This window comes from Rattus norvegicus, chromosome 4 (genome assembly GCF_021556685.1).
Source record: "Rattus norvegicus strain SHRSP/BbbUtx chromosome 4, alternate assembly SHRSP_T2T, whole genome shotgun sequence".
Lineage (NCBI taxonomy): Eukaryota > Metazoa > Chordata > Mammalia > Rodentia > Muridae > Rattus > Rattus norvegicus.
In genome coordinates this window covers 29,935,791-29,951,791 of record NC_141537.1, presented here as the reverse complement: position 1 = coordinate 29,951,791, position 16,001 = coordinate 29,935,791, and the positions used below count along the sequence as shown (strand labels likewise).

Genomic DNA, 16,001 nt, shown 5'->3' with positions numbered 1-16,001 from the left:
ACAAAAGAAGTATGCAAAGTGGTAAGGAAAGGGATCAAATTATGGAGCTTTTAAATAATGCAGTTTAAAAACATCTGCGTTTCTGCTTATGCATGACATTAAAAAGTGGTAATTTTCAGCACTCTGGAGCTTGAATATGAATACATGTGTTCAGGTGGTGGAGCGAGAGGGCCTGTACTCGATTTAGGAAGTTCATTTGGAAAATAGAGCCGTCTCCTATGGCCTCTCCTATGTGGCGAGCAGGAAGCTGGCTTCTGCCATGTTTTCTGAGCAGAGCGAGGGGAGATCAAGGGGATCAGAACAACAGCAGAGAGGTGAATCCTTCAGGGAGTTCAAAAAGGGTAGAGAACTGTGCGTCTAACCCCTACCAGTTCCCAACAGAAGAGAGAGAGAGGCAGAGAACACAGGAAGGAGAAAGGAAGAGACACTGGCAATAGGCGAGCCTCTTAGGAGGGAACAGCATGGTGTCTGCAGCAGGAAGAGATGGGGGAGAGACGTCTTCTTGATTCTCTTTGATACTCTTCCCCTGCAGATTTACTGCACTCTAGAGCTACTGCCTTCTCAGAGTGTTTATAAGTATATACATTATATATGTATACATATATGCTTGATATATGTATATATTATATACTTGATATATACTTATATGTGTATGTATACAGTGCATACATAATATATATGTGGTACACACACACGCACACACACATGCACACACTCGTGCGAGTGCACGCACACCACGCATATATACACCAAGGAAGATCTCCAGATATCTAGGTGTAAAATGCAATGTCTTTCAGACATCATTGGATAAGCCTGGTCCAAGTTTGATGAGTGAATACTTCACATAGAGATTCACGACTTTGTTGGTGAGTGCGGTAGCCACGAACTACATGTGACTCTTTACATATCGATCAAGTCAATTCAAATTAAGTTGAAGTTGAGCTCTCAAGGAAGCATACAGTCTAATGGTTCCAACCGTGGGTACTGCTGATGTCTGTATTAGACGTGTCAAGTCAAACTTGCAGTTATTACCAGGCTTCCTGAGCATAATCTCATTTAAAACTCTGTGCTAAGAACAGACAGCGATCCCTTCCTCATGCATAATTTTGAACGTATCTGCTCTGAAGCAGGCAAAGTGGATTATGTCTGAGCTAGCTAGGGCTGGGCTTGCCCTGTCTCACCCATGGCTCATGACAGCATAGGGAATCCTTTACCGCCATGGAAACAGGATGGCTTCCTAGGATACCCTGTTACTTACTAATTGCCTCAAGACTGTCAGGATGCTACTTTCTACTGTGGGTAGACTTTACCACTGACCAAGGCTATGGCCCTTACAGCAGAGAGAGAAAGCTGGTCTATATGTGATTTTTGCCTTCTGTAATTCAGTGCAGAGGAATGTGCTAGAGACACTCAGATCTCTGCCTCCCAGAAGTGTGAGATAACATTTTTAGACAACATGCTTGGTCCATTGGTACAGTGGTCAGAGAATACAGTGCCCACTGCATGTTGGCAGAAGCAGAACCGCCCTGTTGGAATCTGTTCAGGACACAGTTCAAAAGAGGCCTCTCCTGGCAGCCTACCTGCCCCTGGGAGCTCTGGGCTGCTTCAGAAACTGCTGCTGCGTTTTCCTCCTTAATGAGCTGCCCAGCAGAAGGATGGCATTAACCACACCAGAAGCCTGTGTACTTTTGGATGAAGAGGCCAAAACGTAATCCAAAGGATGAAAAACAATGACTGTTGCCAACTCCCAAGCCTGGCGCGCACTGCCAATTAGCAAGAGAGAAGGTGGCTATTTCCTGTCCATCAGAAGAACAAAACCTGTCACCTGACATACAGCCAACAGCACGGGGCCTGCCCTCAGCCACCACCAGGAACTGTTAATGACAATGGATTTTTGCTACCCTAAGTAAAGGGACAAGAAATCTGGCTATGACACAGAATAAAATAATGGTATGAGTCCCTCAGGGCAGTGAGAGCTGTGGAGTAGGTAAGGAGTCTGACTTGCAGGAAGTGAGTGGGCGACTGGCAGAGCTGTCCCTGGAACTTAGTTGTAAATGCAACATTCCTCTCACAACAGGACACTCCCCAATAACGCTACGAAGAAGGCATGGGCTGGAGGGCTGTGTTCAGAAACCCAAAGACATATTCTTTTTCTATGGAGGATTGAAATCAGGTTTCCGCTCACTCCTGCGCTTCCTGCTGAATGAGAGCCCAGACACAGGATGTCAGCGTTGGAAGATTCTGCCAAGAACAAATGGAACCTGGTTATTTCTAAGTATGTGACAATTCGACTCCTTTCACAAGACTCACAGGGATACTTCCCAAGCTGTAAATTTTCAATTGCATTGATCAGTCACCTCTCACCCTGTCTTCACATTGCTATTTCCGATTGATTGATCAGTAATCGGAAAACCCTTCAGCTATTCCTTCGTCACGGAACGTGCCCCAGCTGTGCTTTCATACTCCCTAATTCCACCTGGTTCTGGAAGTTCTAGGCCACCTTTCGGGACCCACACAACACCTCTTATTTTTGACCCTCTCGCCTTTCTTCTCAGGACTCCCTGCCCGCAAACTCCTAGGTGCCAAGGGGTTTACTGTATCTGCCTAACGCACACCCGTACAATGCTTTAAGGAACCAAACTAACGATTCATTATTATGAAAACAAATGTCCCCAGGAACTGTTCTAGCTAGTGTTTGAGCAAGAAGGGGAGCTCTTGGGCCTTGAAACTATACCATTTATGTATGTCCAAGACCAAACGTGAGAGCTGTTTGCTCACACGTTGAAAGTGACATTTTCAAGGGAGCGGAGTGTGGTGAGGAACCACACTCCACATGTCCTTCTATTGCTGCATTCAAATATGCAGAAATGGGCACAGTCATCCTCAAATTATGAGAGGATGTGATTCCAAAATGTGGGCTTTAGACCTGATCATCCCACACCCTCCGAAAGCCAATCAATGATGCAGAGAATAATTTTCTTGAAAAATATTATGAAGGGAACTCTCCAGGCACCAAATAAATTAAAATCGCTACTTTGAAGTAAATAGAATTATGACAAAAGTCATCAACAGTGAACAAAATGCACAAGTGGAGGACTTTGAGAGCTAGCTGACTCAACTGCTCCCCCTAGTGTATAGACTGTGTTCTTACCTTTTTCACACTGCTATGCTGGCCAAGAAATGTCAAACTCTAACCTACTTAGTTCACAGCATATTGCTTTGTTAGGTAATTCTAAATCAACTTCGAACGTGGCAGAGTGGGGAAGATGATCTTTATGCTTCGTGAGAAGGTGCAGGTTTAAATCTTAATGATCCATGTCAGATACCCTAATGGCAAGAAAAACAGTAGAGTGCCTCTAACATAAATATACAAAGGGAAAGACCGTTCCTCCAAACATTACTTCCTACATCATGCTTTAATGCACTTATAGTACAACTGTTTAGCAGGTCATCTTTAAAATGCGTTCTGGAGGTTAAACGTCAAATTGGATAAAATATTCAAGGAAAGCTCAAAACCACAAAATTTGGCTATTTCTAAAATTTCCAAATCAGGGCTTATGGCTCCGTTAGGATGTAGAAACACAGCAGGGAAATGTTTCCTTTTCTATTTTTTCATGCTCGAAGGTAGCCTCACCATGGCCTTGGTATTCACTGTGCATTTACAAATACCAACTATACACATTCTTAGGGAAAAATCCGGTTTGCTTAATGAGCACACGGATCGCTTGCAGGACCAGCACTTTAGGAGAAGGGCTGGGAGAGCCTGGCCTGACCCCATTCAATGTGCGTGGGCCTTGTTTGCCCAGCCATGAGCTGTATTTTCCAGATGTGTCTTCTTTGACTTAGTGGTTTATCCTTAGTTCTCATTTCAAAACTTTCAAAGCTCCCAACGTGCTCAGCTGTTAAGAAGTTCCAAAGCAAGCAAAAGCAAGCAAATATGTTCTTGGAATCTCACCCTTCGCTTTGCTGGAGAATGTATACTAAGGATTCTTCTCCAGCCAGAATCATAAAAGATCTTTTAAGTGGCTCAAATTCTTGGTGGATTGCACATACATGCTAATGTCAGACAACTAAAAATAGGGAGATTTACAAGAGAAATAGCACGAGTCTTCATACTCCAGCGAAATAAAATGGCCTATTTAGAGGCAGTTAAAACACAGGACATATGTTTATGAAATTCAGATTTATCTCCATTTAGCCCCTGATCCCCTTTATGCGGGAAAAGCTTCCTGGATCATGCATTGTTAGTGTGAGGGAACAAGGGGGCTTACTTTAATGGTGATCATTATTCTTAAACCAATATTATTTTTCTTTATATCAGGCTTTTCAGTTTGGATATTTATTCCATCTCTTTCTATCTTCTTCTATCACTACTCTGTTATTATAGAATATATATATATATATATATATATATATATATATATATATATATATATATCAGAAGGTAAAATCATGCTCGTGGTTACTGATATAATTAAGATCAGCTGAGTTTTCCTGCTGGCGTGAGCTAGAGCAGATGCAGTTCCCAAGTAGACTGGATGATTTGATAACCACTTAGATTGAAGGTTCTCTAGCTTGAGAACCCCCCATACTCTTTGACAGGCTAACACCCCCAGTAGCTTCCACAGCTTGGATAATGCTGCTTTTAAAGAGATTATTACTTAATTTTGAGCTTTAACTTTTAAAAATATCATTACTTAATTTTGTACCTCCATTAACGGCAACCTATTTTGGGGGTTAGCTCATCATCACATATACGCCAAATAAACTGAATTGTAGGAAACTATTTTGAATCCATTACTACAATGTAAGAGAATTCAGCAACTGCTTCAGTTTATTAACTTCTACAAATTAAAAAAAAACTACAAGGTATAAATGGTCATTATCTGCAAAATGCACTGTACAAAGTGATTGGATTTCAGAGTTTTATTAAAATGCACCATTACTTGACCCTATACACCTCCATTATCCTTTACTGTCTTACCCAGACAGTACAGTCCTCTCTTCTTCCTCAAGAGTCCCACTTCCATGCCATTCACACGCTCATGTGCATGTATAAAATCTAGATTCTGTACATAACAGAAAACACACCATATTGGTATTTCTGATTTTAGCATATTTTGTTTAGTTTGATGGTTTCCAGTCCACCCATCTTCCTGCAACAGGTCTAAGACAGAATGCAGCCTCAGAGGGTGTGCCTGCTGGGAATGGACATTTTACCTGGTGAAAACAACGAACGTAAGATGCAGCTATACTGCCCCTGGGAAGACATCAGTAGCATCTATGTCAGCTCACTCTAGAGATACTCAGCTGAGATTAGCATAGCATGGTCATAATAGCTAATTTAAACTGACCTTGGTGTCCATCAACATGTGGAGAGAAAGAAAAGGTCGGTATGCAAATAGAATGGAGCTTTAATTAGCCGTGAAAAACGAAAAGGATAAATGAGGAAAATATCATGAAATTCATCACCTTGCACAGTGAACGAATCCTAATAATTAAAACAAACTGCATGCATTATTTTTGAAAGCTTTGTAGTAGGAAAAGTGATCACAACAGTCATTTTTCTAAAGACATGATTAATTTTAAAAAATGGTTTAAATCCTTCAAATTCCTGCAGAACATAACAGAGTCATCCTAAGAGTTTCTCGCTATCGGCTGCCCACCATCTCGGCCGACAGCATTGATCAAAAGCATTCTTATACAAAATGTTGCTTAGTTTTTATTGTCAAAGCCGAAAACTAAAATGTAGCAATGATACACAGTAAGATTGTTACAACCAGATTCTCTGCAGAGAACACGCTACAGTGAATGAGACTTCACTCAGTGGAAAGAGCTGCACCTGAGTGGCCTTCAGTGTAGTGCTGAAATGTGATGTCAAAGCTAAAGGGGCAGGTCAACCTGTTTTCCAGTGTCTAGGGCTTGGCTCACAATTTAAACTGCACCCAGTTTATTGGTCTACAAGAGGCTCCTGGCTGACTTGCAAAGCCCAGATTTTCTTATTCTGTCAAGTTTTGAGCCAGTAAATATATTTTATATGCTTGTTATTACCTTATCTGTGGGCATGTGTGGACCCTTACATGTATGTGGGGGGCGGGTGTTAGAGGACAACTTTGTGGAGTCAATTTTCTCTCCTATCTTTATATGGGTTCTGGGGATTAAATTAAGGTTGTCAGGACATTGTGGCAATCTTTTAAACCATCGTACAAAACCTTTATACAATAAATAAAGCTATTTTTTATAAAATCAGATGAGAGGAGATATGGAGACAACGCTTGGAGCAGAGACTGAAGAAGGAAAGGTCATTCAGATCCTGCCTCACCTGGGGATCTAGCCCACATACACACAGCCACCAAACCCAGACAATTCTGCTGATGCCAAGAAGTACACACTGACAGGAGCCTGATATAGCTGTCTCCTGAAAGGCTCTGCCAGAACGTGACAAATACAGAGGCGGATGCTCGCAGCCAACCATTGAACTGAGAATGGGGTCCCGATTGGAAGAATTATAGAAAGGATTGGAGCTGAAGGGGCTTGCAACCCCATAAGAAGAACAACAATACCAACCAACCAGAGCTCCCAGGTACTAAAACACCATCCAAGAGTAGTACACATGGCTCCAGCTGCATATGTAGCCTTGTTGGGTACCAATGAGAGAAGTCCTTGGTTCTGCCAAGGCTGGAACCCCCAGTGTAGGGGAATGTCAGGGCAAGGAGGTGGGAAGGGGTGGTTGGGGAGGGGGAACACCTTCACAGAAGAAGGGGGAAGGGTAATAGGATAGGGGGTATATGGCCGGGAAACTGGGAAAGGAGATAACATTTGAAATGAAAATAAAAGAAAATACCCGATAAGATCAGATGAAATGAAAGAGATGGGGGGTGGTATTTATACTTCTAGTGATAAATGTGCTTTGCTCCCCAGTAATGTTTAAGGGGGAACATCCATTTTATCACTCAGCAATAGTAGTCAATGCCATTTGTTAGAAAATCAGTTACTATGGTGTATTCTGTAAGTGTTAGTTTGCCAATTCTAAAATATTTCATAAAATTTGGTTACAAGATGGGCCACAGTAGATTCTAGAATTTACAGTTCTCATACAGTCTGCTACACTGCTCTAAGAACCAGAACCCATGCTGGCTGTTGGCCCTGTCTAAACGGGTAGATGGTATGCAGTAAGGGCTTGATGCATGGATGATTAGTGGCATCAGTGAATGAAATCATGTTGTGACAAACTCACTTGGGGCAAGTTGGCGTGGGGGGTTGGGGGAGGGAGGGAGGGAGGGAGGGAGGGAGAGAGAGAGAGAGAGAGAGAGAGAGAGAGAGAGAGAGCGAGAGAGCGAGCGAGCGCAGTATCTGTGTAAAGACTTACTTATTCCATGCTTGTCTAAGGCTTTTAGAGCTGTACACGGTAAATCGTTCTGAAATAAAAAGAAGAAAAACGATAAGCAATCTAAGCATCAAATATATACGTGATAAGCCTGTGGAGAGAATAACTTGTTTTTAAAGACAGTCTCATTATGCAGCCCTGGGGCTCTTCCCAAACTTGTAGCAATCCTCCTCATGCTTCCCAGGTGTGGGGGTTATAGCCAGGCACCAGCACACTCAGGAAAGTTCAGCTTTTTCACTCTTTGACTTGACTGTAGTTAGATATAGAAGGACCATACTCTTTACAGTAAGCATAGAAGGACCATACTCTTTAGAGTAAGCAGTTAATAAATAGTGAAGGAACAAGAACATAACGCTAAAAACGGGAAATTCTTATGTCCGGCTGAGAGTAATTTCTTTCACAGTCTAGTTTGTTTACTGTGTAGTAAATGAATAAAAAATAAACACAAATATATTCTTAGAACCCTATGTATCTGCAGAGGAATATCAGGAGCTGGTCAAGGGAAACTTGCCTTCTGTTATACCACAGTATCTTTGACCAAGTGTAATAATGTGTCTCTTATCTCATGATACATTGTACTAAAGCATGCTCAAAGCCAAGTTACACATGATGCTTCAGTGGGTCCACTGGAGCGCCTATCTCCTAATAGGGACTTTCACTTGTTAGACACATTGTATAAGGCTGGTTTGGTGTGTGTCTCCTGACTTCTATTTTCACAGAAGCCAAAGAGCTACTTTTCATTTTCCACTCAATGAAGTAGACCACCTTCTCTCATCCATGCCTTTCAGTAAGGAACTCCTTCACGGCAGCCCTGCCTGAACTCCTGCCCTGACTTTTCTCACTGATGGACTATTACCTGGAAATATAAAATGAAATAAACCCTTTCCTTCCTAGTTACTTTTGGTTGTGATATTTGAATACAAACAGTAGAAACTGTAATTGGGACAGAAATAGTCCAGGTATTGGGATCATAGGAGGTGACAACTCTCTGGGTATTATGGCCCTGAAGACCTTCCAGTAGGACAGGACGTGGTACTGCAGACAGCCATATTGACGGCTTGAACCTGTGTAGTGCCATGTTACTGTTCATGTTTAGTTTGTAACAGAAACACCTGAAAAGGATTAAAACAAGACAAAATGAATTTTAGGGCCAAGGAGATGATTCCTCGAACCCACATAAGAAAAGCTGACTGTGGTGGCCCAAAATTGCAATTTCTTCACTACGACAGGAGGGATTGGCAGATTTCTGAAGCTAGCAGGCTGGTCGGTCTAGTCTAGTTGGTGAGCTACAGGCCAGAGAGAAACAATGATGTCTCAAAAAAAAAAAAAAAAAAGAAAGAAAGAAAAAGTAATTGTTACTGAGGAACATTGCTGGCTTCCATATATGTGTATACAGGTATGCTTACACACACACACACACACACACACACACACACACACACACACACACACACATTTATAGTTTGTTTGGTTTTTGAGACAGATTCTCTCTACGTAGTTCTATGAGCTGGCATAGAACTCCCAGAGATCCAACCTGTCTGTGCTTCCTGCGTGCTGGGATTAAAGGTATGCAGTGCATGTTCACCCAACACATACTCCATCAAATGTGTTTATGTAAGCTAAATAGACAAAGCTGTTTGGTAGCTGAGGATACCTGGATTGTATAAAACCTTGGGTTCAATCCTCAGCACTAAACAACCCAGGCACTGTGTGTGTGCCTCTAATCCTAGCAGTGGGGGATGGGGACAGGAGAATGAGCATTCAAAGTCATTCCAGGCTACTGATTTCAATGCCAGCCCAGGACACAAGAGACTTCTATTACGAACAAAAGAAAACAACACAAGATAAAACAACCAGGAAAAAGCTTTTAACATATTTTTAACATAAGAGTGTCATATATTTTAAGTATTACTACAGGAGTCTAGACGTTTAAAAACTTTTAAGTATAAAAGCTTTAGGCTGGACGCTGGAGAGATGGCTCAGCAGTTAAGAGGTTAAGAGCACTGACTGCTCTTCCAGAGGTCATGAGTTCAATTTCCAACAACCACAAGGTAACTCACGACCATCTGTAATGGGATCAGATGCCCTCTTCTGGTGTCTGAGGAGAATGACCATGTACTCCCATGCAGTAAGAAAAAAAGCTTTCAGCTAAGTTAGTTTCTTGTGAAGAATGGAAATTACATGCAGAGTATTGTAATGCCCATAGTAGTGGAGTGGACTGTCGCATTATCGGCTTCATACACACTCTGCACATAACTCACTGACTCGTGTGTGTGGAGCAAACTTCCGTCTGGTGAGCTTCAGTCATCAGAAGAGTTCTACACTGTTGACTCATTTATTACCTTTTCTCTGTTTTTGTTGTATTTGCTGTTTTTGTACATAAGTATACGTGTTTGTACTCAGATACACAAACTGTGTTATGATCATCTACAGTGTTCAGCAGGGCGACATGCTGTAAGAGGTATTTAGTCTGGCGGCAATCAGCCCTGCCACATAGTTCAGGGGCAGAAAGCTACATCTTTGTAGGCTTGTGTTAGAAGCTCCATGATGGTCACACAACACTTACAACAAAAGTTACCTAACCATTTCTCAAAACATATCACTATAGTTAAAGATGACTGTGTGCATGTGTGTATACATTTAAATGTATATGAATGTAGCCCAGTTTCTAATATTGCATAGCATGGCTCTTGATTTGTGTGTTCAGAGATGTCAAACGGTGATGCTAGCTAGGTACGTGTCATTCACCAATTGCTATCAGCCAGTAATATGAAATTACTCGTTTATGCTACACTAAGCTTTAAAATAAACCAGAGCCCAGGTTTCACCACGCTCAACTGTTTATCTTAAACACTGTACCTCATGATTTAATTAAAAATCATCGTTTCCTTATTAGCATGTCTTATATAAACGGCGACTTCCTTATATAAATGTCAATGACATCAAATTCCCCACCCTTTCTTAGTTGAATACTAAATGTATTATTAATTAACTACATGAGGTCTCAAGTATGTTTTACAAAAGCAATTGCTTTTGAAATTATGTTAACTGTTATTTGAGTTCATTTGTGCAAATTTTCTACTGTTCAAACATAAATGAGATTTATTTTCAAATTGCTATGAAATGTTTAAGCAACTACTTTACAGAAAAAAAGATACCAAAATGAGTCTATACAAAATGAGGCTCCTGTAGTGATCAGGTAACGACAGAAAGAACAGCGACCTCTCCAGCCCCCTGCAGAACAGGGGTGGGGACTGACTACAGACGTTCTTCTTGGGGATGGAATGTTGTAGGTATGAACAGTGGGAATGTTTCCACACTCTCGTGAATTAGATGCCCCATGTTCATTTAAGCAGTCATACAACGTGCATCTTGACACACTGATAACCAAGAAGTGCACAATGGAATCTGATTGAAGGTAAGAAAACTTTATCCAGGTGAATGTTTTCATTATTCACCAGCCCCATGTCACCTTCCACAGATGGCTTTGAAGCTCAGAATACAGGAAGGGCAGAGCAGAAAAGGCCTTGTCTCCATGGATCTTAATTTCATCTTGTTCCAGAGAGATGGACAATTAAAAGCCAGTGCTCAAAATATACAAAGAACTCAAGAAGTTAGACTCCAGAGAGCCAGATCACCCTATTAAAAATGGGGTACGGAGCTAAACAAAACATTCTCAACTAAGGAATATCGAATGGCCAAAAAGCACCTAAAGAAAGTTTTAACATCCTTAGTCATCAGGGAAATGCAAATCAAAACAACCCTTAGGTTTCACCTCACACCAGTGAGAATGGCTAAGATCAAAAACTCAGGTGACAGCAGATGTTGGCGAGGATGTGGAGAAAGAGAAACATTCCTCCATTGTTAGTGGGATTGCAGACTGGTACCACTCTGGAAATCAGTCTGGAGGTTCCTCAGAGAATTGGACATAGTACTAACTAAGGACCCAGCTATACCACTCCTGGGCATATACCCAAAAGATGTTCCAACATACAACAAAGACACATGCTCTACTATGTTCATAGCAGCCTTATTTATAATAGCCAGAAACTGCCCTTCAACAGAGGAATGGATGCAGAAAATGTGGTACATCTGCACAATGGAATATTACTCAGCTATCAAAAACAATGACTTCATGAAATCCATAGGCAAATGGAATGAACTAGAAAATATCATCCTGAGTGAAGTAACCCAATCACAGAAAAACACACTTGGTATGTACTCATTGATAAGTGGATATTATCCCAAAAGCTCTAATTACCCAAGATGCAACCCACAGACCACAGGAAGCTCAAGAAGAAGGATGACCAAAATGTGGATGCTCTCACTCCTTCTTAAAAGGGTAAAAAAAAAATCCATAGGAGGGCATATGGAAGCAAAGTTTAGAGCAGAGACTGAAGGAATGGTCATTCAGAGTCTGCCCCACATGTGGCCCATGTATATACAGTCACCAAAACTAGATAAGATCGATGAAGCTAAGAAGTACATGCTGAAAGGGACTGGATATAGATCTCTCCTGAGAGACACATCCAGAGCATGTCCAATACAGAGGTCAATGCCAGCAGCAAACCACTGAACTGAGAACAGGGCCCCTGTTGGAGGAACGAGAGAAAGGACTGAAAGAGCTGAAGGGACTTGCAACCCCAATAAGAACAACAATGCCAACCAACCAGAACTTCCAGGGACTAAATCACTACCGAAAGACTATACATGGACTGACCCAGGGCTCCAATTGCATATGTAGCAGTGAATAGCCTTGTTGGGGCACCAGTGGGAGGGGAAGCCCTTGGTCCTACCGAGATTGGACCCTCCCCCCTTGCAGGCGAATTTGGGTGGGGCAGTAAGGGGGTAGATGGGGGGAACACTTAAATGGGAGAGGGGTAGGGATGGGGGCTTATGGACAGGAAACCAGGAGAAAGGCAATACCATTTGAAATGTAAGAAATATATCTAATTTTAAAAAAGAAAAAAAAAAAAAAAGCCAGTGCTGTCACTGCCTGCCTGCCACCCACCAACACCAAGAAACCGAATGAGCTGCTTTTGAAAGGAATGTTTAAACAGTCAAATGAGGAGCTGACTGGTATACCTGAAGACACTCTGGTTGAGTGATGAAGGCAGACCAGTTTTAAACAAAATACCGAAGCCCCAGGCATGCTTAGTTTCCTTTGGAAATCTTGATGGAATCACACAAGGATGTGTTTTTCTGAAAAGGATGATACACAATCTCTGCTCATTGGTCTGTGTTCACCTAAACATCTTTCAGGAACACCACACAATTTATTTTTCCAAACTGACTGGTTTCTTTTTAATGATTCATATTGAATAGGTATGATTTAGTTTAACGTCAGATGATGCCTTTATCAGTGCCAGAACTGTCTGCTTCAACTTATAAGCTATGTTGGAGGAAAGCCAAGTGACTTATCTTGCTTTTGTTATGGGATATTTCATGGCTGACAATACTATAAGATTAGAAAAGCAAACATATGAAGTAAAAAAACACAGATTCCTATCTAAAGCACGTGTGCTGAAAAGGAGTGACTGAAAACACTATGCCATCATCTACCCGTCTGTCTATCCATCCACACACACACACACACACACACACACACACACACACACACACACACACTCACCCATCTATCCATTCATTCCATTCATCCATCTACTCATACACATATACATATACTCATCCATCCATCCATGCATACATACATACATACATTCATCCACCACACACACACACACACACACACACACACACACACACACCATCATGCATGCATTATTTATCCACCTACTCACCCACTCATACATACAAACACCCACTCATCCATTCAGCCAGCCAGCCACCCAGCCAGCCAGCCAGCTTGCCACCCTATCACCACTCACCCATTCCATAACCAAAGTACCTTATGTTTTCTTTAAAAGGCATTATTTTCTTATTAGCATTTGTCCTATATAAACTGCTACTCCCATAAGTGTATGGGAAGCCAGGCAGACTTCTTGGGAACTACATAGAATGGTTTTCTGCTTGCAAGGACCTAGCATTTCAGGGAGGAGCTTACAAGGCTGGAGGTGAGGGTAGCTGAAGTGAAGAATTCTGAAGGACCAGAAGGGCAAACTCCATCTGTGCTTTTTTATTTTTATTTTTTAAAGACCACTCTGGCCATTCGATTGAGACCGCAACTGTCTGCAAGTGAGAGCACATGACTTGGGCTTTGGTGCTAGGGTGAATGCAGTGAGGACAGGGATCAGAACCTGGAAATACTATGAAGGGAAGGCTAGTAAAGTATACTGTTGCATGGCATAGTGGTTCCAGAGAAAGGGGAGGAGTCAAGGTGATTGGCTGAACATGGAACTGTCCTTAACTTTCCAGGTTAACATGCACTGGAATTTCATGAACAGTGTAAGTAGGACTCTGAAGATATATTTATCTCTCTGTAATGACTCAAAAGGTAGTTTTGAGTTTGTGTAGTGGTCATGGAGTTTCCGAGTCCTTACTCAAGTAGGTGCAGCTGACAGTATTTTATAGTCAAGGCATGTAAAGAGAAGAGAAACCAGACATTACGTTACAGTGGTGTGTGTGTGTGTGTGTGTGTGTGTGCCTAATTGTAGATGTCCATTGCTCTGAAGATGTGTTCCTCTCCAGGATCTATTCATTTTAATAAGATATATAAGTTTTGATTGTCATGGACAGCATTTATAAGGCACAGTGAAATTCAGGCAGCTAGAGTAGTAGAGCTGATGAAAGGGTTATTCTATGTCTAAGACTAAAATGACAAGAGAGAAAGAAATGGGAATAGGAGTTCTTTGCTAAAGTTTTAGAAAAGTATTATCTAAAGTCTGATATTTGAAAAGCAAGAAGTATTTCAAAATTTAATTACATCAAATGTCCTTATAAAACAAATTGAATTCTCTTAACTTTGTAGTCCCTACAAAGCAATTTGAGTAATTTGTATCATTTAAGAAGAACAAGAAGTCTATTAGAGATAAAACCAACACAACCTTGCATTTACAAGTAAATTATTATTCTTACATTTAATTAATGACTACACATAAATATTAGTTCTAAGCAGTGCCTCCACTTAAAGCTTGACAAGATACGCTAATAGAATTTCTTGGAAATATGTCATTTTCAGCTGTGTAAAAGAGACACAGTGGAAATAAAATGTATCATGTGATATGGGAGTAAAAACTGAAAACATTGAAGCTTCACTGTTACATGTGTGTCCCCGTCCATATCAAATCTCAATTATGTCAGCACACATTCCCTTCACATATTTGCCTATGTGTCAGCTGAGGCACTAGGCACGCACAGAACTGACCACAGCTCACACCCACGTATACGCATGCAAAATTACATATTCCCACTGCCATACGGATGCAGACAAAGCTCCCATAGTTAGAGTGACTAAATAGTGGTATCCTTTTCCACATGAGGACAAATTAACCAAGTATCTGTGTCCCATCCAGGAACTCACAGTATTTCCTGCATCCCATATCTTCCTAACCAGTTAGATGCACAGCTTTAAGAGTAAGCATATCTAGTATCTCGAAACAACAACAAAAAAATGTATCTAAATGAATGCCCGGAATCAGAAACCGACTTTTTTTTTTTTTTATTAACTTGAGTATTTCTTATATACATTTCAAGTGTTATTCCCTTTCCCGGTTTCCGGGCAAACATTCCCCTCCCCCCTCCCCTTCCTTATGGGTGTTCCCCTCCCAACCCTCCCCCCATTGCCGCCCTCCCCCCATAGTCTCGTTCACTGGGGGTTCAGTCTTAGCAGGACCCAGGGCTTCCCCTTCCACTGGTGCTCTTACTAGGATATTCATTGCTACCTATGGGGTCAGAGTCCAGGGTCAGTCCATGTATAGTCTTTAGGTAGTGGCTTAGTCCCTGGAAGCTCTGGTTGCTTGACATTGTTGTACTTTTGGGGTCTCGAGCCCCTTCAAGCTCTTCCAGTTCTTTCTCTTATTCCTTCAACGGGGGACCTATTCTCAGTTCAGTGGTTTGCTGCTGGCATTCGCCTCTGTATTTGCTATATTCTGGCTGTGTCTCTCAGGAGCGATCTACATCCGGCTCCTGTCGGTCTGCACTTCTTTGCTTCATCCATCTTGTCTAATTGGGTGGCTGTATATGTATGGGCCACATGTGGGGCAGGCTCTGAATGGGTGTTCCTTCAGTCTCTCTTTTAATCTTTGCCTCTCCCTTCCCTGCCAAGGGTATTCTTTTTCCTCATTTAAAGAAGGAGTGAAGCATTCACATTTTGATCATCCGTCTTGAGTTTCGTTTGTTCTAGGGATCTAGGGTAATTCAAGCATTTGGGCTAATAGCCACTTATCAATGAGTGCATACCATGTATGTCTTTCTGTGAATGGGTTAGCTCACTCAGGATGATATTTTCCAGTTCCAACCATTTGCCTACGAATTTCATAAACTCGTTGTTTTTGATAGCTGAGTAATATTCCATTGTGTAGATGTACCACATTTTCTGTATCCATTCCTCTGTTGAAGGGCATCTGGGTTCTTTCCAGTTTCTGGCTATTATAAATAAGGCTGCGATGAACATAGTGGAGCACGTGTCTCTTTTGTATGTTGAAGAATCTTTTGG

At 41.6% G+C, this 16,001-nt stretch overlaps 1 protein-coding gene across 9 annotated transcripts in view; it reads right to left on the bottom strand.

Moving 5' to 3' along the window:
• Cdk14 (cyclin-dependent kinase 14) overlaps positions 1-16,001 on the bottom strand; it is a 582,117-nt gene that overhangs the window by 107,586 nt on the left and 458,530 nt on the right. For all 9 annotated transcript variants that reach the window (XM_087657963.1, XM_087657960.1, NM_001395582.1 and 6 more), the window contains 1 exon segment: positions 7,370-7,418. In XM_087657963.1, the coding sequence (XP_087514089.1) occupies positions 7,370-7,418 (49 nt within the window).